The sequence below is a fragment of the Oratosquilla oratoria genome, chromosome 43 (genome assembly GCF_046742065.1).
Source record: "Oratosquilla oratoria isolate Oo_2021 chromosome 43, ASM4674206v1, whole genome shotgun sequence".
Classification (NCBI taxonomy): domain Eukaryota; kingdom Metazoa; phylum Arthropoda; class Malacostraca; order Stomatopoda; family Squillidae; genus Oratosquilla; species Oratosquilla oratoria.
Window position 1 is genome coordinate 12,342,661 of NC_134819.1, and position 26,676 is coordinate 12,369,336.

The 26,676-nt window shown below is 39.0% G+C and overlaps 1 protein-coding gene across 2 annotated transcripts in view; it reads right to left on the reverse strand.

The window, feature by feature from the left end:
* mino (glycerol-3-phosphate acyltransferase mino) overlaps positions 1-26,676 on the reverse strand; it is a 274,254-nt gene that overhangs the window by 184,112 nt on the left and 63,466 nt on the right. For both annotated transcript variants that reach the window (XM_076180071.1, XM_076180079.1), the window contains one exon: positions 14,519-14,626. In XM_076180071.1, coding sequence (XP_076036186.1) covers positions 14,519-14,626 — 108 coding nt within the window. The remainder of the gene's footprint in view (positions 1-14,518; positions 14,627-26,676) is intronic.

Sequence of the window (26,676 nt, forward strand, 5' to 3'; positions counted from 1 at the left end):
CACCCTTGTTAAAGCCTTTGATCCACTTGAACACCTCTATTAGATCACCCTGCACTCTGCGTCTTTCCAGAGTGTGTAACTTAAGGTGCCTAAGCCACTCTTCGTAAGGCAAATTTCTGAGTCCATGCATCATTTTGGTCATTCTTCTCTGTATTGATTCTAGTGAATTGATGTCCATTCTGTAGGAAGGGAGACCAAAACTGTACCGCATAGTCAAGGATGGGTCTAACTATTGCTAGATAGAGTTTAATAATTACCTCTGCACTTCTATTCATTACCATCCTAGCAATGAAACCTAATGTTATGTTAGCTTTATTACTGGTGCTAATGCACCGTTTCCTGGTTTTAAGGTCTGGACTCACTAGAACTCCCAAGTCTCTCTCGCACTCAGTTTTTTCTAAAAGCGTGTTATCTAAGCTGTATCTATTTTCGGGGTTGTGTAGCCCTACGCTCCCTTAACCCGGGACTCGAAACTAAGGTTCGTGGGCTCCTTACATGTGACAAACAGGACGAATGGAAGCAGAGAGTGGTGTGTCCTGACTCACGTAAATACAGAGGAAAGGAAGGGCAATGGGTGCCACTGCTGCACCAGATCCCTGGCATTTTGTCATTTGTCTCATTTAACTGGTGACTTTTGTGGGGGCACACTATGGAGAAACGCCCTAAATAGAATACAGCCGCTACTACCGGTCTGATCGGTAGCAGTATGAGTAATCATAACTAACGACTGCGTCCAGGGCCATTTTGACGTGTTTTTCACATGTTGGCGAGGGGTGTGGAAACGGCCTCAGGATAATGAGATCCCTCAGTTATTGAGGATATTAAAAAAAATAAACATATTGATTAGCCTTTTCCGTCCCATGGTGTGCTTCGAATATCCTGTTCTGACAAGCACCAAGCAATTCAATTCAATTTGGAGAAGTCCTAGAGATGAAGGTGAGGAGCCTTCACCAAAAGATGCGTACTGTCACCTTTGCCCTATGCCCCTTTGGGACTGTTGGGAAAAGAAACAGTCACTGCTGGAAACCAGAGAAGTATGGGACTCAAGCCCAACTCTTAGAGAGGCCACAACAACAAAGAACGAACACAAGAAGAAATTTTTCCAACGGGAGGAATGGTGTTAAAATTAAAAAGAAAGGACAAAAACTGGAAGACTTACTGAGACGGCCTGAAAGCAATACTATTTATATTTGTCTTAAATTTCACAAAATGCTGTGTGAGTTAGAGCCATTTATCACATGGAAGGAAAATTAAAGTAGTCTGTAACTGAACAATATACTAGTGCACGCGTGTGTTTGTGTGTTTACTTAACTGTACCTAATTGTAGTGCATAGGAAATGTGAAATACTTATTCTTGTCTTACTCTCCGATTATCATACTCTGCTCAAAATTCATGTATGGTTCCATCATTAACTGTCACTTTATTCTCCATATATCATACATAGATCTAAATTAATGTGGTTCCAACTTGGGCTCTATCCCTTCTAGGCTATTCTAAATATTCATGGGCCTGGATGGAAAACTATTTTTTCACATATTTTAGAAATTCGGTCTTAATTTGATCAAATGATCCCATGAGGCCCTCCCATTCCTAAACAAAAGATATATTCTGTAAATGTAATCCACCCCTTTCAGAACCCTGAATAATGTAATCAAGTCACCTTTTTCTCTGACCCTTCAATACTGGCAGACCTAACAGTTTTAGTCTACTTGTACGAGTATGTCTTACTTGACAGGCTGGAAATCAGTTTGGTTACTGCCTTTCATATCCTCTCCATCTTGCTCATATCTTTCATTCTGTGTAGGATCCATACCAATGATGTATATTTGTACTCCAGTTTTACACAAATCAACATTTCTATGGTTTTTCATAATTTCTTCATCCACATAGCAAAAAGATAATTTTTTGGTGGAAGGTAAGTTAAGAGTGAAGGATAGATATAGAAAGAGGAAAAGGACAAAAGGTAGGGAGGTGCTCAGAGTAAACTGCTAAATGAGAAGGAAAAGCAGGAGTACATGAAGAAGCTGAAGGAGGAGTGGGAGGGAGTGAAGGATAGAGTAGAGCTAGGAGTGGAGGAGGAATGGGGATAGTTCAAGGAGGGAGTTGCAAGGTGTGCAAAGATGGTGTGTGGAACAAGAAGGATGGGAGGAAATAGAAGGAAGGGTAGTGAGTAGTGGGATAAGGAAACAAAGAAGGTTGTAGAAGAGAAGAAACAAGCTTTCACAGATTGGTTACAAAATAGGACAAGGGAATCATATGAGAGGTACAAAGAAAAGAGAAGCAAGAAATTGAGAGGAAGAGGAGGCGAATCAAGTAGAGAGGAAAAGGTAAAAGGTACAGATGGAGAGACGATAATGGAAGGGAAGGCAGTAAGGGGAAGATGGGCAGAATATTTTAGGGAGTTGCTAAATGTGAAGGAGGATAGGGAGGGAAAGGTAGTTGCAGTGGGAAGTGCTTAGAAAATTACCATGATGAGTGAGGAAAATGGAGAAATAAGGATGAAATTAAGGCAGTTGTTAAGATGATGATAGCAGGTAAGGCACCTGGTCTGGATGGATGTCATGCAGAATGTCTGAAAAAAAGGAGGTACAGTGATGGTGGAGTGGCTGGTGAGGTTATTTACTGTTTGCTTAAGAGAGGGTAGAGTGCCGGAGGACTGGAGGAATGCCTGTACAGTATAATTCCACTTTACAAGAGAAAAGGGGACAAGTGTGAGTGTAGTAGTTTTAGAGGGATTAGCTTGTTAAGTGTAGTTGGGAAGGCTTATGGGAGAATCTTGATTGGGAGGATTAGGAGAGGAACAGAGGGAGGATTAGGAGAGGAACAGAGGGAGTAATTGGTGAGGAACAGTGTGGATTTAGGACAGGTAGAGGTTGCGTAAATCAGATTTTTGTGGTAAGACAGATACATGAGAAAGCTATAGGAAAAGGTAAGGATGTTTTTATGGATCTGGAAAAGGCTTATGACAGGGTAGACAGGAAGGCACTGTGGGAGGTTTTGCAGATATACAGGATAGGAGGAAAGCTTTTAGGAGCAGTTGAGAGTTTTTACGAGAGTAGTAGAGCGTGTGTCAGGATTAGAAATGGAGAGAGTGAGTGGTTCGAGGTAAAGGTGGGACTTCATCAGGGATGTGTTATGTCACCCTGGCTGTTCAACTTATACATGGATGAGGTTGTACCAGAGGTAAATGCAAGGGTGGTGGGTCAGGGAATGGAGATGGTTAAAGAAAATGGAGAAAAGTGGGAGATAAGCCAGCTGTTGTTTGTGGACAACACTGCGCTTGTAGCAGGATCAGAGGAGGGATTGAGGAAGTTAGTGACAGAGTTTGGGAAAGTGTGTGAAAGAAGAAAGTTGAAGATAAATGTGGGTGTAAGTGGCAGCAGACTGGAAGTGAGCATTAAGGGAAAGAGACTGGAGGAAGTGGATAGTTTTAGATACTTGGGTGCGAATGTGGCAGGAAAGGGAGTGGAGGTGGAAGTAGAATATAGATTGAGAGAAGCAAGTACCTTGGTGGATTAAAAAGTGTAATGAGAAATAGACATTTGGGAATGGATGCTAAGAGGAGATTGTATGAAGGAGTGATTGTGCCAACAGTACTGTATGGGGGCAGAAACATGAAACATATGAGAGGAAGAGAGGAGTTTGAATGTGTTTGAGATGAGGTGTCTGAAAAGTATGATAGGGGTTACTAGACTGGATAGAGTGAGAAATGAGGAGGTGAGGAGGAGAATGGGGTAGTAAGGGAGTTGGGAGATAGGGTGGATGAAAGTGTGTTGGGATGGTTTGGACACATGGAAAGAATGAAGAAAGACTAGTAAAAGAGGTGTGAAAGGCAGATGTGGAGGGAGTGAACATGAGGGGGCGACCTAGGAGATGGATGGATGGGCTAAAAGGGGCATTGGGAAAGAGGGGAATGTGTGTTGAGGAAGGACGGGAGAGGACAGAAGATAGGGGTGAATGGAGAATGGTTGTATATGGATGATGTGATGGATGAGGTGGAATGGGTGGGGGATGGGGAGTGAGGTATGTGTGAGAAAAATTTTATGCAGCCCAAAGGGATTTCTCCTTGTCTTCTCCTTTTCTGCATGGAAGGACGGAGAGGGGGGGGGGGGTCACTGATTTAATGAAGCAGCCTTGCTGTGGATGTGCTGTGTCTTGCAACACTGCTTCTTACCCAGGGCAGTGGATAAGATGCAGGGATGACCCGTCATCCAGGAGGTGCCAAGATAAGAGGGAGAGTAGAGGGTGGAGGGGAGTGGAGTGTGTTAGGGGATGGAATGGGAGGGAATGGTTTTTATGCCTTTGGTTTTTTGGCTATCTCCCATGTAAGGGGGAAAAAGCCTTTGGTATATGTATGTATGTATGTACATAGCAAAAAGACATGATCTTCTGCAACAACCCATATGTCTTTCCTACAATCTTACTGATATATCTGTGTAGTGATATTGTAACACAATTGAAGTTTGTAGTTAGGATGTGCATAGTTGTGCACACTTCTGTGTGTCTTTAGACCATATATGCATTAACATAAGTGCATCAGTGCCACATGACATGTCATATCATGTATGCTTATATTCCATCTATACTTATACCTAGTTCCTATTTTTTCCTGTCCACATTGTAGCATGCAGATGTTCCATATATGTACTCGCATCCATAACACAACCTTATATATGTATATTGTATGGGTACGACCTATGACATCGGTTAGATCTGGCAACCCTGTATGCCCAAGAGGCCCAATGCAAGTATCCTATGCCTAAGGGTTCAGTTAATCACATGTACCCTGTGTTGCTGGATACACTATATCATTGTGACATACATGTGAAGTTATACTGATGCTTAAATACACTCCACAAAACCACATTACTGCCTATCACTCAATTATCCTCTTCTGCATTTGTCATCAATTCCCTTCCCAAGAAATAGTTTAATTGTGGTCTTTTACAGATATTGCCCATTTCCAATATTTTGCATTTTGCTATACTGAAGTTCATTTTCCATCCTTGACTCCAGGCATATATAGTGCTCAGATCTTTTTGCAACAGTGGACAGTCCTCCTCATTCTTTATTCTTCTTGTGACCTTTGCATCATCTGCAAACATACTAGACAGTTTGATGTGCCTTCCATCATGTAATTAATATAGAAAAGAAAGCTAGCACTGAAACTTGTGGAACTTCATTGGTCACTGCTCTCTATCCTGACACCTCATCCTTTACTACAAACTGGATATGAAGAGATATAAAGATACACCACAAACTTAGCTCCCCTTCCCGTAAGATAAAACTAGGTAGATACAACTAGAAAAAGAATAGTTTCTCACACAGAGTGGTAGATATCTGGAACAAACTGGGTGAGGCAACAGAGTTTGCAAAAACTATACAAGAATTTAAGAACAAACTAGATGCTGAAAGATAAAAAGACAGGTCACTACATGCATAGCTCTCTTCCTGTATAATACAACTAAGTAAATACAATACAAACTCTATAAGGGATTTGTGGGAAAGCTGTTCCAGTTGTGGTGTTCCTCAGGAAGGCAGGACTACTCAGCTAGACAGTCTAGGGAATGGTAACAACAAGACTTTGGTTCTAACCTTACCAATTGCAATAGTATGGGAAAGGGGTTGCTACCATACAAATCTGCAAAAAAAACCTGCCATTTAAAATCTAAATGAGTATTAGGAGAACTGAGAGAAATATCATTGGCTGTAAAAGTACCTGTTTGATTATTGTTGTATGCCCCAGACTTAAAATCACTAACTCCCCATCCTCTACAAACAAAAAGCAAGTAAAACACCTCTGGGGTTGACTGTGGTATCTCCCCACAGCAAATGGCAACAGTTAAAATCTCCTAATAAAAGAAAAGGAGAGGGAAGGTCTCATACAAGACGGTTAAGATCATCTCTCTCAACAGGAACACTGGGTGGAAGATAAAACTACATACCACATAAGAACAAGTTAAAAATATTTTGACTGCTACAGCCTGTAGTGGAGTTTGCAGTTTGAAAACAGTTCAAGGCACATTATTTCAAATCAATATTGCAGTACTGTCATGGTGGCCCTATTCTAAATTATAATCAGAATAACATGCATAATATCCTGAGGGAGTGGGAAAAACCAAGTGTTCCACCATTGTCTCCAGGAAAGACAGACACATGCTGGAGAAAAACACCAGAGGAGACTCAGCTCCTCCCGGGAGGCATGCATAATGCAACAATTCCATTGGGCGAATCTGAATATAATTATTTTGAGGGTGTTTTTAGGAGAGCTCTGGAGAGGAGTTTCTCATTGCCAACCTGACTTGGTATTTTATGTGACCTGTGAGGTTTGTCTCGTCTTGAGTTGCTTGTAGAACCAGTAACCTGAGATTGGGGGCCTGATGTAGCTATAGGAATCTGCATGTGGGTTTTATTACCCAGCTCCAAGGCTATCTGATGCTCCCAAAGGAATCTTTTTTGGGGGGCTGTCTGTTGACTTAAGAGACTCAGCAGATCCTTGGGAACGTTTCTGATGGGACTTGGAAGAAACTCTGAGATATTCTGTTGTTGAAAAAATCTGTCTATTTTGGTTTACTATCCTTGGTACAGGTTCTTGATTGGGAATCCATGTGAACTTGGACTTCTGTGATATGGGCTTCTGTTGTGGGAGTCTGTGATGTTGCTGAGGATACTGTGAAGGGTTTTCTTGATGTAGGAGAGGATTTTGTTAACCACTTCATGCTGGGCCAAAATCTCGCGGGCAGCATTAGCTGCCAGACGTACGATGTTGCGTCATAATACTCGCATTATAAAAAATAGTCACCGCTGTATTGATCGTTCTCTCTTTCACCCGTGAATTTTGATAACCATAGAAAATATGATGAAGCCAGTTTACAGAGTATGGGGGTCACGCAGGTACAACTACAATAAAAATAATCAAGACGCCAATATGGCAGCCTCGTGTACCCACTTGCTCCTCATGACGACTACGTAGACATCACCGTATGGAAGGGGTTAAAGATGCAGTGGAAAACTTTGCTGAAGATACAGTGGAGGATTTTGTTGAAGATGCAGTGGAAGGTTTATCTGTATGATTTTACAAAATAAAGAACTTGTTATTGAGAAAGGTAGGAAGGTGCCATAACTGTATTTGATAGAATGGAAGATCTGGAGTAAAGGGAAGAGTCATATGTCTTTGCCCGACCATCCTCCTGTCTAAAATGAAATTCTCAACTGGCACTACCAAGACTCATGAACTGAGAATTACCCAGTTGGAGAATATCTTGTTCAAAACAGTATCTCTTGCACTGTTGAGAACATACTGGTTAAGATTCTCTGTATTGGAAGAATTAAGGTTCTGTTTCAAATTCAGGAGTAAGGTGTGAGCCAAGGGCAAGAGCAATGACTGCATCGAGGACCATTTGTTCAGTTCTTCCTTCCATGATTGAACTCATAACACTGGTAACAATGTAAAAGACAACAGATGAAAGCCATTACTGGGAGAGAAAGAGGACCCATATTCACTCACTCAGGGAGATATGAACCATGATCATGTTATTTCTGTTGTTCATTGCACATAATCACAGCATGATTTAACAATGTCATCTGAGAATTCATATAGATCTTGGTTGAAGATACATCCTCAAATGTTTGGTGTGATTTGGATTAAAAAATTTCATACATACATACATATACCAAGGCTTTTTCCCCCTTACAAGGGAGGTAGCCAAAAAGGAAAAGGCATAAAATCATTCCCACCCATTCCATCCCTGAATACACTCCACACCCCTCCACCCTCCCTCTCATCTTAGCACCTCCTGGATGATGGGTCATCCCTGCACCTTGTCCACTGCCCTGGGTCAGAAGCAGTGTCGCAAGACACAGCACATCCACAGCAAGGCCGCTTCATTAAATCGGCGACTCCCCCCCCTCTCCGTCCCCCCATGCATATAAGGAGAAGACAGGGAGAAATCCCTTCGGGCTGCGTCAAATTTTGCTCACACATACTACCTCACCCCCCATCCCCCCACCCATTCCACCTCATGCATCACAACAACATCCATATACAACCATTCTCCATTCACCCCTGTCTTCTGTCCTCTCCCATCCTTCCTCAACAGACATACCCCTCTTCCCCAGAGCCCCCTTCACCCCATTCATCCACCTCATCCTAGGATGTCCCCTCATGTTCACTCCCTCCACATCTGCCTTCCATACCTCTTTTACTAGTCTTTCTTCACTCATTCTTTCCATGTGTCCAAACCAGCCTAATTACTTTTCATCAACCCTATCTCCCAACTCCCTTTCCACCCCTGTTCTTCTCCTCACCTCCTCATTTCTCACTCTATCTAGCCTAGCCCCCATGGCCTGCGTTAAATCCTTAGCTTGGATCAACACACCTTTACCATATTTCTTGAGGTTATTTGTACTGAACTCTACAGTCTTTCTCTCTAGATACTTACCTGCATGACAAAGTTACCTCGGTTTTCCTTATAGTATGCCACAAACTAATAAAGTGTAGTTGCTTGGCAAACTTTGGTAGCATGTTCTTCAGCATCATTGAAAAGGTTGGGACAATAATCATTCTGTCGGCTACATTGCTTGATCAAATGATCTCAGTAATTAGGTTGTCATCTCAAAGATGTAGGGAATTTATTACCTCATATGCAGTTTTGAAATCGTCATCAGATGTAAATGTCACATTGGAAAGACAGTTACCATCATATTTGAGATGGATGTGGAGAACTGTTCTGAAATGCTTGAAAGCAGTGTATAGCTTGATATGATAAGGATGTATAGATGTTGATTAGTTTCAGGGTATCAAGACAGGATTTAGCAGATGACCCACAGGGTCTTGTAGTATAAGAAACAGTGGCACAGGGAGTATGAGCTCTAGCCTGCGCATACCTACCATCACAACCAGAAAGTGATGTCTCAGGGCCTGGTCAACCGCCCATCAAAGAACAAAGGAGTTTTTAAGTGTATCCACAGAGATATTATGTAATATAAGTGTACCCACAGAGACAGTATATGATTTAATTGGATTCAGGGGCCAAGGGCAAGTGCCTACTGGAACTACAAGGGGAGCAAATGCTGGCTGTCACAAACAGGGTAACTCACCATTGGCTGCCCACCAGTATATTCAGTCTAATTTAAAATGTTTGGCATGAGAGGGATGGCGCCAGATATTTTGTATTTTTTTCGTTACACCCCACTAGTATCATTCCAAATCCACCAAATTGTTTGGTGTGCAAGCTGAGGCTACATGAACACATCGACTTCACAATATCTGAATAAAACCGCCTAATGGAAGTGGAAAACACCCAAAAATTAATCCTACCATCTACAGGTCAAAGTTGAGGGACAAATTTAATCTGCGTACCAAGGGGACAGTTTGTGGTGACTGTGATGATGGATAAAGCTAAAGAACTGGCAAGTGAACAGATTGTTGTTGTTATATCACTCTGTAAGGCAGGAAAATCTAATAAGGAAATAGCATCTATAGCTGGTGTTTTGCTACGCAGTGTACAATGGTGGACAAAGAAATTCTGTGACTATGGAAACACTGACCTGCCACTTCTGTAAAAGTTGACAGGGAGGCCACGTAAAACTACCCCATGTACTTTAAAGGTGCTCAGGAGGCAAGTGGATAGTAAACCATGTATAACAACACCAGAATTCAAGGAAAAACCCTGTGTTACTGGCTCATGTGTCTGTAAGGACAGTGCTCGTGGGTATCCAAAATGGTTAAATAACATAAAAAGTATGAAATTGAAGCAAAATGGAAGAAAATATTGATGGGTCAGAGAAACCCAAAGATGGTTGTTTGTTGCATTCAAATGTAAACAGATACACAGAGCTGGCTACTGGTGCAAGAGCAAAACAAAATATAAATCTAGATTTCAGACCACCAAGAGATACCCAAAGATTTCTATTTGACAATGGAGATGAAAGTAGTTTTTCTGGATTCAGTGGGTACAAAAGAAGACTAGAAGAATTATAGACATAGAGAGGGGCATGAGAAATATGAATGATTCATGGAAGCAAGAAAAAATAAATCTATGGAATTAATAAAAACTTAAACAAGGAAGTGACTGATTTAAAAAAAAAGCAAACAATGAAATAAGAGATAAATGCACTAAAAAAAGAACTGGCTGAGTTGAAAGGTGAAAACAGAAGGTTGAAAAATAATGAAAACACAAATAATTAGACCATAAGGAAAGAGGTAGATAAAAGAATTAAAGCAATGACACTGGGAGCAGGAAAAGGCATAGGAGAAAATGAATTGCAGCAACTCAGGAATGATTGGAAAAAGGGCAAAGAAAATAAAAGTAATTTTCAAAGAAATAGTTCATCAACAGATGCAGGGGAAGGCTGAAGATGCAGTTATTAAGGTAATTAAAAAAAGAAAAAAGAAAGAAAAAAATCTAGTAAGAGATACAGTAGACCAAAAAAGTATAGTAATTTATGGTCTAAAGGAAAAACATAACTGAAATTGGTTCCTGAGAGAAAGAGGACAAAGAATTGGCAAAAAAAAATTCTAAAAGTAGTACAGGATAATTAACAAGAAATAAAGAAATAGAGGAAATGCACAGAACGGGTAGGTAGAAGGAAAAAGTCAACCACTAAAGATCAAATTAAGGTCACAAATGGCAGTGGAAATCTTAGCAAGAAAAGGAAAATTAGCAAGAAGTGAACATTATAAAAATATATGGATAAAAAGAGACATGAATGACAAGGAAAGAGAAAGAACTAGGACATTAAGAAATGAAGCTAAAGAAAAACACGAGAAGTGAACGGAGACTGAGAAAATGCAGTTCTATTGAAGAGAGTTAGATATGACTGAAAATATGGTATACTCAGGAAGAAGAAAAAAAAAATCAGAGAATGAGATGGAGGGTGTAGAAATTTTAAATTAGCATATACTAACATAAATTAATTGATCTCAGGATTAAACAAACTTAATGATTACCTGTCAGAAGCAAAACCAGACCTAATGGGAATTGTGGAGACAAAATTAAGGGCTCCACTAGTACCAGTGTTGGACATAGATTATATAATCACTGGCTTAGCAATAGGAAGGCGAAACAAGGTGGAGTAGTCATGTTCCTGGTTAAGAAAAATTTAAATGTGACAAAAATAAATTACATATGGAGAGAAGAGGGTAGAGATGATCATAATAAAAGTTGAAGACAATGACATGAAAAGCAGAAAGTTTGCAGTGATTTATGCTCCCCCAAAAATAGGGTCTTGGAGAAAGATTACTTCAAAATGTTAGATACAAAATCTTCATTAAATGAGATTCTGAAATATGGAAGTAATGCAGTACTCATGGGTGATTTTAATTGCAAAGAAATATGTTGGGAAGAGATGACAGTGAAAGGTGGAAAGGATCAATGGGGAAAATGTATCACTTGACATGACTATAGAACATACGATGACACAATGGGTAAAGACACAATATTTAGAGATAATGAACCATCAAGACTAGATTTATTATTCATGTCAGAACCTAAAACAGTAGACAAAATTGAATACAAGACACCATCTTCGAAGAGTGACCACATACTACTCAATTTAGAATTAAAAGAGGAAATATATATAAAGAGAAATGAGAAACACAAAAAAGGAAGACTGATGTATATATAAAAACGGACTTTGAGAAACAGGAAAATTTTTCTTAAAGTAAGCTGGGAAATTTTTTTACAAGGAAGAAACACAAGTGGAAGAAAAATTGATGATTCTGATAAGATCTATACAGAAGGCGTGGATAAATATATCCCAAAGCAAAAACAGGAAAAGGTGTATATTAAGTGCTGGTTTAACAGAAGGTGCAGTGAAGCAAAAGGTAGAAGAGACAAAGCCTGGAAGAGATGGAGAAAAGACAAGAAACTTAGAAAGTGGCAATTATATGTTAATCAAAGGAACAAATACGTAAAAATACGCAGGGAAGAAAAATATAACTACGAGAAAGACATAATAGGAAAATGTAAGGATTAGCCAAAACTATTCCATATGTAAATGGGAAACTAAAAAACAAACAAGAAATAGTGAAGCTAAGCCAAGGGAATACAGAATGCACAAAAGAGACTGAAATGGCTAAAGTTATGTGCAAACGCTTTCAAGTTGGTTTTCACTAGAGAAAAATTACAACACTGGGATGAAGGGAGAGAAGGGAAATCCACCCCACCCCCCATGAAGGAAATAATAGTAATTTGGAAAGAAATAATGGATCAAATAATGAACCTTGATGTCAGGAAATTGCACAGCCTGGATGGAATAGCAAATTGGATATTAAAAGAATGTAAAGAACTAGCAGACAAAATATACAACATAATAAGTTGCTTGTTCAAAGAAGGAAAAATGCCAGAAGACTGGAAAAATGCTGATATCATACCAATTCATAAAGGAGGCCATAAGGAAGATGCAACAAATTACAGACTAGTTTCCCTTACAAGCACAGTAGCTAAAATCCGTGAAAAAGTTATGAAAATTAGATGGATAATTCATCTGGAGAAAATATACTGAATCCGGGACAATTCAGATTTAGACAGGGAAGATCATGTACCACTAATTTGATCCATTTCTACTCAAGACAATTAGATATAATACAAGAAAGGAACGGATGGGCCAATTGTGGTTTCCTAGATCTACAAAAAGCTTTTGATAAAGTCCCTCACAAAAAACTATTAAGAAAACTGGAAACCATAGGAAGGATACAAAGTAAACTATTGAAATGGAGGGAGGACTTTTTACATGGAAGGAAAATGAGGGAAGAGGTAACTATTGGAGTCCCACAAGGATCAGTGTTGGCTCCAATAATGTTTACCATTTATGTGAATGACATGGTTGAGGGTGTGGAATGTTATATGAGCTTCTTTGCAGATGATGCAAAATTGTTAAAGAAAGTGAGTACTGAAACGGACTGTGACTCACTACAGAGATCTGGACAGGGTTTGGAAATGGCGTCAGAAGTGGGAGGTGGAATTCAATATTAAAAAATGTACCATAATGGAATTTGGACAAAGTAAAAAGTAAAAAAAAATATATATAGATACATATATATATATATATATATATATATATATATATATATATCAGGACAATATAAAATTGATGAAAAAGAAGTAAAGAAAGGGGGACCTGAAAAAGACCTGGGAGTGATCATCACAAAAGATGTCCCCTGACAAACATATACACAAAATTGTCGGCAAAAACCTATAACTTGCTAAGATCAATAAAAGTGGCTTTTACTTACTTGGATGAAGAAATGGTAAAGAAAATACTAGTCACATTGATAAGGCCTAAGTTGCAGCAACACTATAGTCACTCTGTACAAAAAAAGAATAAAAAGATGATTGAGAGAATCCAGAGAGCAACTACAAAGATGGCCCCAACACTATCAAAACTCTCATATGAAGAAAGATTGTTAAAATTGGAGTCGCCTACTCTGGCACAAAGAAGAGAAAGAGGTGACTTGTTGACCATCTACAAAATTATGAAAGGCACGGAAGTCCTTGATAGAGAGGACATTAAATTGGGATAAGAGAAAAACACGAGAACATGGAAAGAAGCTCAAAAAGGACAATTATGGAAGAGACCTGACAAAGAACAACTTCCCCCACAAAGTGGTGGATGTATGGAACATATTTGACAAAACAACAGTGTGTGCAAAAACAATACAAGAATTTAATATCAAACTAGATATGGAGATACAAAGATGGTACACCACAAGCATAGCTCCCCTTTCCATAAGATACAACTAGGTAAATACAACCTGAAGTTCTACCACCATACCACTCGTAAGAAACTAAATGTCACCCTTAAACAGAGGAAAAATAGGGTTGCTTTTTGCAAGAAATATCTGCAGCAGGATAAGGAAAAGTGGCAAGGAGTGTATGGAGTGATGAGGCTGTATTCAGTGTTACTGGGAACTGAGAAACTAAGGGTCTGTTAAATATCTAAATAAATTAATGGTCTCTGGTGCTTTTGGTTACCATGGTGTGAGTAAATCAGTGATCCTACCAAGGAATGTTTTGATGAATGCAGACCGATACTTGGAACTAGGAGTGATCATTTGGAAGATTTTTTTGAGATGTGCCAAACAAACTTGTTCATGCAGGACGGTGCACCTTGCCACACTGCTAAGCTTATTATGAACTGGTTTGATTTTGTGTAAGTGGATTATATTAAAGACTGGCCTGGAAATTCATCTGATTTAAACCCCATTGAGAGCTTGTGAGTGCTAATCAAAAACAAGTTATGTGACCATGACACATCATCAATCCCTAAGCTGGCAGGCATCTAAGGTATTTGGAACAATGTTGACCCTCAGTGGCTCTAACACCTTGCAGAATCTGTTCATAGGCACCTTGACAAGTGTGTCGAGTAAGATGGGTGCCCAACAATGTACTAAAGAGGAGGAAGTACCTGCATTAGGTTTATTAAGGATTTTTTATTGCTGCAACCCTCTAACACCAAACATTTTGACTTACACTGTATATACTGTAAATAACACAATGTAATGCTAATACTCACTGTACTGAAGGGCAAACAAGGGCAGCACTGGCCATGGAAGGGTCTTCTCAGTGGGTCTGGGTGAATGGTAGGGTGGACCTTAAAGTCAGCCAGTCTGTCCACCAAATTCTTCATAAAGAAAAGAAGAAACCCATAGTGATTGTTCATAACTATCATATTCTAAATATAACCTAACTCTCCTCATCTATGATTCATTGATTTGTCTGAGTGAAAAAGATATCTAAACATTTAGCATCTCAAAATGTCTTCCACTAGTCCCAACTCTACAAAGTATTACAGCATTATATTTGAACAAGAACATAAGAAAAGAAGAAGAAAAAAATAAAAATAAAAAAAATGGGGAACACTGCAAGAGATCCATAAGGACTACACTAGGCAGTTTCATGTCCATTACCACCCGTCATCCCTATCCATAAAGTTATATCTTCTCTTAACATTGCTTCAATGTTCCATTACCACCCGTCATCCCTATCCATAAAGTTATCTTCTCTTAACATTGCTTCAATGTTCACTGCATGGTTACTAAGTCTATTCCATTCATTAGCTACTCTGTTGGTAAACCAGTTCTTGCCCATTTTCTTCTTAAACTTAAATCTGTATAATCTAAATCCATTGTTACTAGTCCTGCCCTCCTGTCTTAATATGATGACCTTGCCTTATTAAAGTCTTCAACCCATTTGAATACCTCTATTAGATCACCCTGCACTCTTTTGTCTTCCCAGAGAGTGCAAGTTAGGTGCCTGTCCTCATATGGTAAAGTTCTAAGCTCTTGTACCATATTGGTTATTCTCCTCTATATTGACTCTAGTGAATTAATATCCATTTTACTGGACTAAGACCAAAACTGTACTGCATAGTAAAGGATGAGTCTATTGCCAAATAGATTTTCATGATTGCCTCTGCACTTTAATCCCATTGTCCAAGTCATTTATATACATAATAATCAAGGGGCCAAAACAGAGCCCTGGGGAACTCCACTCAAAAGTAACACTACTCCATTTGGATTTTATACTGTTCATGATGACCCACTATTTTCTGTCACTAATCCATACATTTCTATAGATGCCATGGGCCTTGATTTTATTTAGTAGTTTCAGGTTGTTGAGGTATATAACATAACTATCATTGTTATCTGCCACCTTGTACACATTAGTGTAAAAGGATAAAAGATTAGTTACACAAGACCCACCCTTGGTGAACCCATGCTGTGAGTCATGAATTAGATCATGCCTTGTATTGATAGTATATGCTACTAATGATTCCAGCATTTTACCTACAATCAACATCAATCAGCTTGGTCTGTAAATTATGTACATACATTTATCACCCTATTTAAAAACACAAACAACATACCTGTCCCCAAGAAATAGACACAAATCCAGTGTCAATCAACTTAGTAAGTATTTGTATTATCTGGATAATTTCAAATTTGCACTCTTTTAGCACTTAGGAAAATTTTGTCTGGGCCCAGAGATTTTGTAGCTTGATGTCTATCTATCACTTTCACTACATCTTCCTTGCTAATGCGGATACTACTTAGTCTAGCTTTCTCTCTCCCACTGAAGGTTGGGTTACAATCAGGTACTATATCAAACCTCTCTTTTGTAAATACCAAGATAAAATAATTGTTAAACACGCACTCATTTTTTAACTGTATCTTTCAAAGAGGCAAGGCACCTGGGTTATGGGTGTTATGTAGAGTGTCTAAAAAAGAATGTATAATGATGGTAGATTGGACTTGTTCAAGCAGGCGAGGCACCTGCATTAGATGGGTGTCATATGGAGTGTCTAAAAAAGGGTGGTACAGTGACGGTGGACTGGCTGGTGATTGATTTGATTTATGGAATTTTTGGCTTGCAGGCCAAGCGCCGGAGCAGGTAGGCCATTCAGCGCTTGTCTATCATATATGAATATATAGGAGTTCAAGTAAAAAAAACAATAAGCACTCACAAAAATACATCAGAACAAGATACACTCACAAGCAATCATATACACTATTTTAAATTTCATAAAATAAATTGATGTCTTTTAAAAACTTCAAAACATTCTTTACATGAGCCTCCTCCCCTAAAATTTCTTTAAAAGATAAATTTGTTAAAAAGTTTGCCCTGTGCTTATTAGAGTATGCAGGGCAGAGTTGAAATGTGTTTAATTGTAAAAACAACTTGAAAAATGGAGCATTGGGGGGGCCAGCCTTTCTGCTCCACTTTCCATCAAAAATTTATGGGTAATATAGGAATGGCCAATTCTTAATCTTGTTATAACAATACTTGATCTTCTGTCCAAAGAATGAGACTTCCAAGGTCTCATCAAGGGGTGAATCTCTTTTAATTTGTAACTACTGTCCAGCCTTGTTCATTGTTCTTGCCACTTCTCCATTGCATGACTATGAATTACTTATTTGAAGTCTGTATGTGGAATTTTCGTGTGTTATATGGCTGATCCTAGTAGCAGCTTTGGCTGCAACATTGGCCTGTTCATTTCCAGCGATACCCACATGGGACGGTAGTGATGTACCGAAGCTTCGGTATCGGTATCGGTATCGGTAAATATCGGTTTATTTTCAAGCTATCGGCATCGGTATATATCGGTATTGGTAAAATAGAAGGTATCGGTATATCGGTATCGGTATTGAAAAATAAATACCGATACCAATACCTTGAGAGAAAATTTAAGTTAAATTACTTTCATTCATGAAACAAATAAATAATTATATAAATATATAAAGTAAAGGGTCTTTCACGCCATGTGGTTGTGGAATCATTTGCGTCTTATGTAAGAAGAGAAGAGAGCTAGCTGATGGCTATTATCCTATTACCCTTTTCGATCTCATTCTTAATATTTATTTATTGTAATTATTTATTTATATTTAATATTTGAACTTGCATTTTTCAGATAGTCAATATTGTGATAAATTTATTAAATTACAATTAGAATTGCCAGAATTAGCAATAATGCCTAAGTCAAAGCAAAGTGTTATATGGAATCTAGTGACAGTATGCAAAGATGATTCTTCAAAAGTATCCTGTAATTTCTGTAATACAATATTAAGCAGAGGAGGAATAAACAGGCAAACCCAAACAACAACAAATATTAGAAAGCATCTTCAACATAAACATCCTGATGAGTTTGGAAATGCCGAATTGGAGCAGAAAAAAGCAGCTGAATCAAACCCAACACTTGCCTCATTCTTAAATGTTCCACCTACCAAAAAGCTAAAAATTTCAACTTCAACTTCTAGTCAAAGTCAAACAGGCTGTTCAAGTGCAAAACAGGTATCTCAACAGCCAACTCTTGAAGCTACTCTCCAGTACAAAAAGATTTGGGACATCAACAGTGCTCCAGCAAAAGAGGTACACAAATATATTGCTGAAATGATCACAATAGATTGTCAACCTATATCTATTGTAGAAGATCTGGGATTTGCTAGGCTCCTTAATCACTTAAAACCAAACTATAAGATCCCAAGCAGGAAATACATCTCTAACACAACTATCCCAGAGCTTTATGAAAAAGTGCACAATAAAGTACAAGGCATTGTGAGCAATGCGCAAAATATCGGTATCGGTAAAATGCTAAAAAAAATATCGGTATCGGTATCGGTATCGGTAAAAATTTTGGTTCTGGCACATCACTATGGGACGGCACCCAACAAAAGTTCACTTTTATTTTTTCCCGGTTGTTAATGAGAATTAACCAGTCCTGTATTTCTTGGACTAAATAGTGATGAGGCAACAATTTATTTAGAGCAGATAAAATGCTCATAGAGTCTGTAAAAATTACAAAGTTCTTATTACACGGAACAGAATTAAAAACAAATTTGAGGGTGTTGCTGACTGCCAGCAGTTCAGCAGTAAAAACAGAGCTAAAATAAGGCAACTTCCTCTTTAAAACTATGCTATCAGATACAGCACAACCAACACCATCTCGGGATTTTGATCCATCTGTATAAATAAAAACTGAATCAGCATGTACTGATAAGTGTTCTAAAAATTCGCTTTTTAGCTCTACAGCAGTTCTATTTTTCTTGTTTTTAATAGGACAGATTACAGTGAGACATCAGTTCTAAGGAGGGAATTTGGGAGGCGTGATCTCAGCAACTGTAACAGGAACAAGTCCTACCTCCTCTGCCCCAACTTCACATCTCACTTCTAAAGGTTTCGGCAGAGTACTTTTTCTTGGAGCTGTCTACTGGCTGCTTTACGTATCTGAAGTATGGATTTTGTTTTGATGTTAAAACACGAGATATATATCTAAGGCTTAATTCCTCCCTGCAAATATAGAGGGGAGGAATTCCTGTGTCCACATACAAGCTATCCACTGGAGATGTTCTATAAGCTCCCAAACAGATCCACAAAGCCATATTGTGGACTATATCAAGCTTCTTTAATGAAGTTTTACATGCCAATCCATAAATTTGACATCCATAATCCATTTTGCTAAGGCACAATGTTTGGTAAAGCCTTATTAGAGTTATATGCTCTGCTCCCCAGTTAAAGCGAGACGCTACCTTTAGTATAGTAAGTCTCTATTTAACAGTGCATATAACCTCGTTTATGTGATGAGTGAATGTCAACCTTTTGACCAAAAACAGACCCAAGTATTTTATTTGATCTTCATATGGTAACATGACACCCTCTAAGAATAATGTTGGTATCTCTTCCTTGCGTCTTAGTCTAGAGAACCTAATGGCTTTTGTTTTTTCAGCAGAGCATCTGAACCCCCTGCAATTAGCCCATGCTGTTACTAAGTTAATAACCTCTTGAATCTTTTGGCCTGTTTCTAATGTTGTCGATTTGCTGCACACAAAAGCGAAGTTATCAGCATAAGCCAATCCATGAACTCAAGCAGGAATTTGTTCTAACAAACTATTAATGGCTATGTTGAAGAGTGTAGGACTCAGAACACTTCCTTGGGGAATCCCTTCCTCTTGAAGATATGCAGAAGAGAAAGAAGAGCCCACTCTGACTTTTAGATAATGGTCAGACAAGAAATCCTTTAAACAATTGAACATATTACCCCTCATAACCCACTCAGCAAGTTGCTTCAGAATGCCTACCCGCCAGGTAGTATCGTAGGCATTTTTCAAGTCAAAAAACACACTAATGCTCGAATTCTGAATTGCAAAGGCATTCTGAATCTCACGAGTGATAAAAAGTAAGGGGTCCAGAGTGCACTTATTTCTTCTAAATCCAAACTGTTGGTTAGTTAGGAGATTTTTAGATTCCAAAAACCAAACTAAACACATATTAACCATTCTTTCATAGATCTTACAAATGCAGCTAGTGAGAGCAATAGGTCTGTAACTTTGTGGGAAATTGGAGTCTATTCCTGCCTTTAAAATTGCTATGATAATTGAAGTCTTCCAAGATTTAGGAGATGATCTAGAAGACCAAAATTTGTTCAGCACATTTAAAAGGAATTTCTTCGATGATATGATAAATGAGCAACCATGGAATAAAGAATGTCATCCTCTCCAGGAGAGGTTGGGGAGGATAAAGATAAAGCATGATCCATTTCATCCAAGGTGAAAAGAAGATTATATGCCTCCGATGTTCGTATTGGTAGGAGGAATAATCGTGGTCTTGTCTCTAATTCTTCTGAAGTCATGTGAGTAATGTAGTGGACTTGAAATATCAGCATAGTGTCTTCCAAAAGCCTCTGCTACTTCTCTTGTATCTGATATAAAAGAGTCATTTATCTTGAGAATGGGCAAAGTAGATGGAGTAAACTTTCCTTGTAATTTTCGAATCCTCTTCCATACTAAGGTAGGGGGAGAGTCAAATTTCAACTCACTAATAAATTTAATGAAGGATTCCCTCCTTGCTTTCTTAACCCTTTTGTTACCAACCTGTCAACCTTATGTAAACAAACGTTTCAAACCGTCCCACAAATGGCTGGAGCCTTATGTTTGTAAACACAGACACTTGCCACCACGTGGGTAGAAATAACCCAGAAACTGAGGCCTTGAGAGCCCTCAATACACAGCAACACTTCTCACCAACTGGAAAAAAGAACACAAATACATACCTCATCTCTACATCAACAACACACTAATACCATACACAAACACACCGAAAATTCTTGGTGTAACATATGATACATCCTTGTCTTTCAAACAACACATCACGAACATAAAAAAACAAATGCACACCTAGACTTAATGCACTTAAGTCAATCACTGGAACAACATTTGGACAAAACAAAGAAACTAATACAACAATATACAAACAATGCATACGCTCAGTGATGAATTATGCGAGTCCTGCATGGGCTCCTAATCTCAGTGAGACACACCACAACACCCTTCAAATCATACAAAACTAAGCCCTAAAAACAATTACAGGCTGCACACATACAACACCTACAGACCATTTGCACCATGAAACAAAAGTCCTCAAAGTCAAGGACCACCTCGACATGAGAGGCACACAAACACTTGCCACAGCCACCACAAACACATCACACCCGCTACACTACATAGCAGAACACCCACACACACCAAGAAACATTAAAACAACACCCAAAGACCTGTATTACACACAGATACTCTCTTCTCTTCCTCCACAACCACCAAATACCAGCCTCCGGAAACATATTCATAATCATATCACTCACCGCTCCATTAACACACTGAAAGACAACACACTGCTGCATGCCAGACCCCCTGATATCCACCCTTCTGAATCCTCCCTCCCACGAAAGGACCGAGTCCACCTGGCCAGCCTGCGGTGCAGCCACCACCCAGCACTTCTAAGCTACCAGAAGAGGCTGGATGACCGCATTGTGAACAGCTGCCCGGGATGTAACACTTCACCCCATACCATACAACACATAATGGATGACTGCATTATACACAATCATGCACGCAAACAACACAACATACACTCTATAAAGGATTTGTGGGAAAACCCAGTTTCGGCTATAGCATTCCTTGGGGAGACGGGACTGCTCAGACAGACAGTCCAGGGAACGACAACAACAACAACTGTGACACGTGCGTGTCACGGGGAGCACGCTCGGTTCCTGGCAGGTGCACTCAGCCGTGACACACAGGTGTCACAAAACACACATCTGGTACTCAAGGGGTTAAATTTGATTTATGAAATTTTTGGCTCGAAGGCCAAGCGCCGGAGCCAGTAGGCCATTCAGCGCATATTTATCTCATATAGATAAAAATTCAAGTAAAACAGTAAAAACAATAAACATTCACAAAAACACATCACAACAACATACACTCACAAGCACTCATATACACAATCTTAAATTTCATAAAATAAACCGGTCTTTCAAAAACTTTACAACATTCTTCACATGAGCTTCCTCCCCTAAAATTTGTTTAAAAGATAAATTTGTTAAAAAAAATTGCCCTGCGCTTATTAGAGAATGCAGGGCACTGAACTAAAATGTGTCTTATTGTCAAAACTACTTGGCAAGTGGGACATTGGGGGGCCAGCCTTTCTGCTCCACTTGCCATCAACAATTTATGGGTAATGTAGGAAAGGCCAATTCTCAATCTTGTTAGAACAATACTTGACCTTCTGTCCAAAGAAGGACACTTCCAAGGGTTCACCAAGGGGTGAATCTCTTTTAACTTGTAACTACCGTCCAGCCTTGTCCATTGTTCTTGCCACTTTTCCATTGTATAATGATGAATTACTTGTTTGAAGTCTGTATGTGGGATCTTTTGGTCTGTTATATGGTTGAGCCTAGTGGCGGCTTTGGCTGCAGCATCGGCCTGTTCATTTCCAGTGATACCCACATGGGACGGCACCCAACAAAATTTTACTTTTATTTTCTTTCTGTTGTTAATGATTATCAACCAGTCCTGTATTTCTTGGATTAAAAAGTGATGAGGTAATAATGTATTTAGAGAGGATACAATGCTCATGGAGTCTGTGAAAATAACGACGTTCTTATTACATGGAACAGAATTAAAAACAAATTTGAGGGCGTTGCTGACTGCCAGCAGTTCAGCAGTAAAAACAGCTGAAATGAGGCAACTTTCTCTTTAAAACTGTGCTATCAGATACAACAGTACAACCAACACCATCTTGGGATTTTGATCCATCTGTATAAATAAAAATTGAATCAGCATGTACTGATAAATGTTCTAAAAATTCGCTTTTTAGCTCTACAGCAGTTCTATTTTTCTTCTTTTTAAGAGGACATATTTCAGTGGGGCATCGGTTCCAAGGAGGGAATTTGGGAGGCGTGATCTCAGCAATTGTTTTAGGAACAAGTCCTACCTTCTCTATCCCAACTTCACATCTCACTTCTAAAGGTTTTGGCAGAGTACTTTTCCTTGGAGCTCTGTCTACCGGCTGCTTTACGTATTTGAAGTTTGGATTCTGTTTTGATGTCAAGACACGAGATATATATCTAAGGCTTAATTCCTCCCTGCGAATATACAGGGGAGGAACTCCTGCGTCCACATACAAGCTATCCACTGGAGATGTTCTATAGGCTCCCGAACAGATCCGCAAAGCCATATTGTGGACTATATCAAGCTTCTTTAATGAAGTTTTACATGCCGATCCATAAATTTGACATCCATAATCCATTTTGCTAAGGCACAATGTTTGGTAAAGCCTTATTAAAGTTATACGATCTGCTCCCCAGTTGAAACGAGACACTACCTTTAGTATATTAAGTCGCTGTTTAACAGTGTATACAACCTCATTTATGTGATGAGTGAATGTCAACCTTTTGTCCAAAAACAGACCCAAGTAATTTACTTGATCTTCATATGGTAATATGACACCCTCTAAGAATAGTGTTGGTATTTCTTCCTTGCGTCTTAGTCTAGAGAACCTTATGGTATTTGTTTTTTTGGCAGAGAATCTGAAGCCCCTGTTATTAGCCCATGCTGTTGCTAAGTTAATAACCTCTTGAATCTTTTGGCCTGTTTCTAATGTTGTCGATTTGCTGCACACAATAGCAAAGTTATCAGCATAAGCCAATCCATGAACTCCTGCGGGAACTTGTTCTAATAAACTATTAATTGCTATGCTGAAGAGTGTAGGACTCAGAACACTTCCTTGGGGAATCCCTTCCTCTTGAAGATATGTAGAAGAGAAAGAAGAGCCCACTTGGACTTTTAGATAACAGTCAGACAAGAAATCCTTTAAACAATTGAACATATTACCCCCAATACCCCACTCTGCAACTTGCTTCAGAATGCCTCCCCACCAGGTAGTATCGTAGGCATTTTTCAAGTCAAAATACACAGCGATGCTCGAGTTCTGAATTGCAAAGGCATTCTGAATCTCACGAGTGATAAAAAGTAAGGGGTCCAGAGTGCACTTATTTCTTCTAAATCCAAACTGTCGGTTAGATAGGAGATTTTTAGATTCCAAAAACCAAACTAAACGCATATTAACCATTCTTTCATAGATCTTACATATACAGCTAGTGAGAGCAATAGGTATGTAACTTTGTGGGTCATGAGAGTCTTTTCCTGCCTTTAAGATTCCTATGATAATTGAAGTCTTCCAAGATTTAGGAGATGATCCAGAAGACCAAAATTTGTTCAGCACATTTAAAAGGAATTTCTTCGACAATATGGACAAGTGACCAACCATGGAATAAAGAATGTCATCCTCTCCAGGAGAGGTTGGGGAGGATAAAGATAAAACATGATCCATTTCATCCAAGGTAAAAAGAAGATTATATGCCTCCGAGTTCGTATTGGTAGGAGGAATAATCGTGGTCTTGGCTCTAATTCTTCTGAAATCATGTGAATAATGTAGTGGACTTGAAATATCAGCATAATGTCTTCCAAAAGCCTCTGCTACTTCTCTTGTATCTGATATAAAAGTCATTTATCTTCAGAATGGGTAAAGGAGATGGAGTAAACTTTCCTTGTAATTTTCGAATCCTATTCCATACTAAGGTAGGTTGATTTGATTTATGGAGTTTTTGGCTCGAAGGCCAAGTGCCGGAGCCGGTAGGCCATTCAGCGCATATTTATCTTTTAGTTTAAAAATAAAATAAAAATGAAATTCAAGTAAAACAATTAAAACAATAGACATTCACGAACACACTTCAACAACACACACTCACAATTTTAAATTTCATAAAACAAATTTATGTCTTTTAAAAACTTTAAAACGTTCTTCACACAAGCTTCCTCCCCTAAAATTTCTTTAAAGATAAATCTGTTAAAAAATTTGCCCTGCGCTTATTAGAGAATGCAGGGCACTGAACTAAAATGTGTCTTATTGTCAAAACTACTTGGCAAGTGGGACATTGGGGGGCCAGCCTTTCTGCCCCACTTGCCATTAAAAATTTATGTGTAATGTAGGAATGCCCAATTCTCAGTCTTGTCAAGACAATGCTTGACCTTCTGTCCAAAGGAGGACACTTCCAAGGGTTCACCAAGGGGTGAATTTCTTTTAATTTATAACTGCCGTCCAGCCTTGTCCATTGCTCTTGCCACTTCTTCATTGTATAACAATGGATCACTTGTTTCAAGTCCGTATGTGGGACTTTTCGGTCTGTTATATGGGTGAGCCTAGTGGCGGCTTTGGCTGCAGCATCGGCCTTTTCATTTCCAGTGACACCCACATGGGACGGCACCCAGCAAAAGTTTACTTTTATCTTCTTTCTGTTGTTTATGAGAATCAACCAGTCCTGTATTTCTTGCACTAAAAAATGATGGGGCAACAAATTATTTGCAGAGGATAGAACGCTCATGGAATCCATAAAAATAACAACGTTCCTACCACACGGAACAGAATTAAAAACAAACTTCAGGGCGTTGCTGACTGCCAGCAGTTCAGCAGTAAAAACAGAGCTAAAATCAGGCAACTTTCTCTTTAAAACTGTGCTATCAGTTACAACAGCACAACCAACACCGTCTTGGGATTTTGATCCATCTGTATAAATAAAAATTGCATCAGCATGTACTGATAAATGTTCTAAAAATTCATTTTTTAGCTCTACAGCAGTTCTATTTTTCTTCTTTTTAAGAGGACATATTTCAGTGGGGCATCAGTTCCAAGGAGGGAATTTGGGAGGCGTGATCTCAGCAATTGTGTTAGGAACAAGTCCTACCTTCTCTGTCCCAACTTCACATCTCACTTCTAAAGGTTTCGGCAGAGTACTTTTCCTTGGAGCTCTGTCTACCGGCTGCTTTACAAATTTGAAGTTTGGATTCTGTTTGGATGTCAAGACCCGAGATATATATCTAAGGCTTAATTCCTCCCTGCGAATATACAGGGGAGGAACTCCTGCGTCCACATACAAGCTATCCACTGGAGATGTTCTATAGGCTCCCGAACAGATCCGTAAAGCCATATTGTGGACTATATCAAGCTTCTTCAGTGAACTCTTGCATGCCGATCCATAAATTTGACATCCGTAATCCATTTCGCTAAGGCACAATGTTTGGTAAAGCCTAATTAAAGTTACACGATCTGCTCCCCAGTTGAAAGGAGACACTACTTTTAGTATATTAAGTCGCTGTTTGACAGTATACAACCTCCTTTATGTGATTTGTGAATGTCAACCTTTTATCCAATACCAGACCCAAGTATTTTACTTGATCTTCATATGGTAATATGACACCCTCTAAGAATAGTGTTGGTATCTCTTCCTTGCGTCTTAGTCTGGAAAACCTTATGGCTTTGGTTTTTTCAGCAGAGAATCTGAAGCCCCTGCTATTAGCCCATGTTGTTGCTAAGTTAATAACCTCTTGAATCTTTTGGCCTGTTTCTAATGTTGTCGATTTGCTGCACACAATAGCGAAGTCATCAGCATAAGCCAATCCATGAACTCCTGTGCTGAAGAGTGTAGGACTCAGAACACTTCCTTGGGGAATCCCTTCCTCTTGGAGATATGCACAAGAGAAAGAAGAGCACACTCGGACTTTTCGATAACGGTCAGATAAGAAGTCCTTTAAACAATTGAACATATTACCCCCGATACCCCACTCTGCAACTTGCTTCAGAATGCCTCCCCGCCAGGTAGTATCGTAGGCATTTTTCAAGTAAAAAAACACACCAATGCTAGAGTTCTCAATTGCGAAAGCATTCTGAATCTCACGAGTGATAAAATGAAAAATGAGATTGTTGTTCCATTAGAAATTATTTTCAAGAAATCCATCATATCCGGAGATGTCCCAAGAGAATGGAAGCTAGCTAACGTTACTCCCA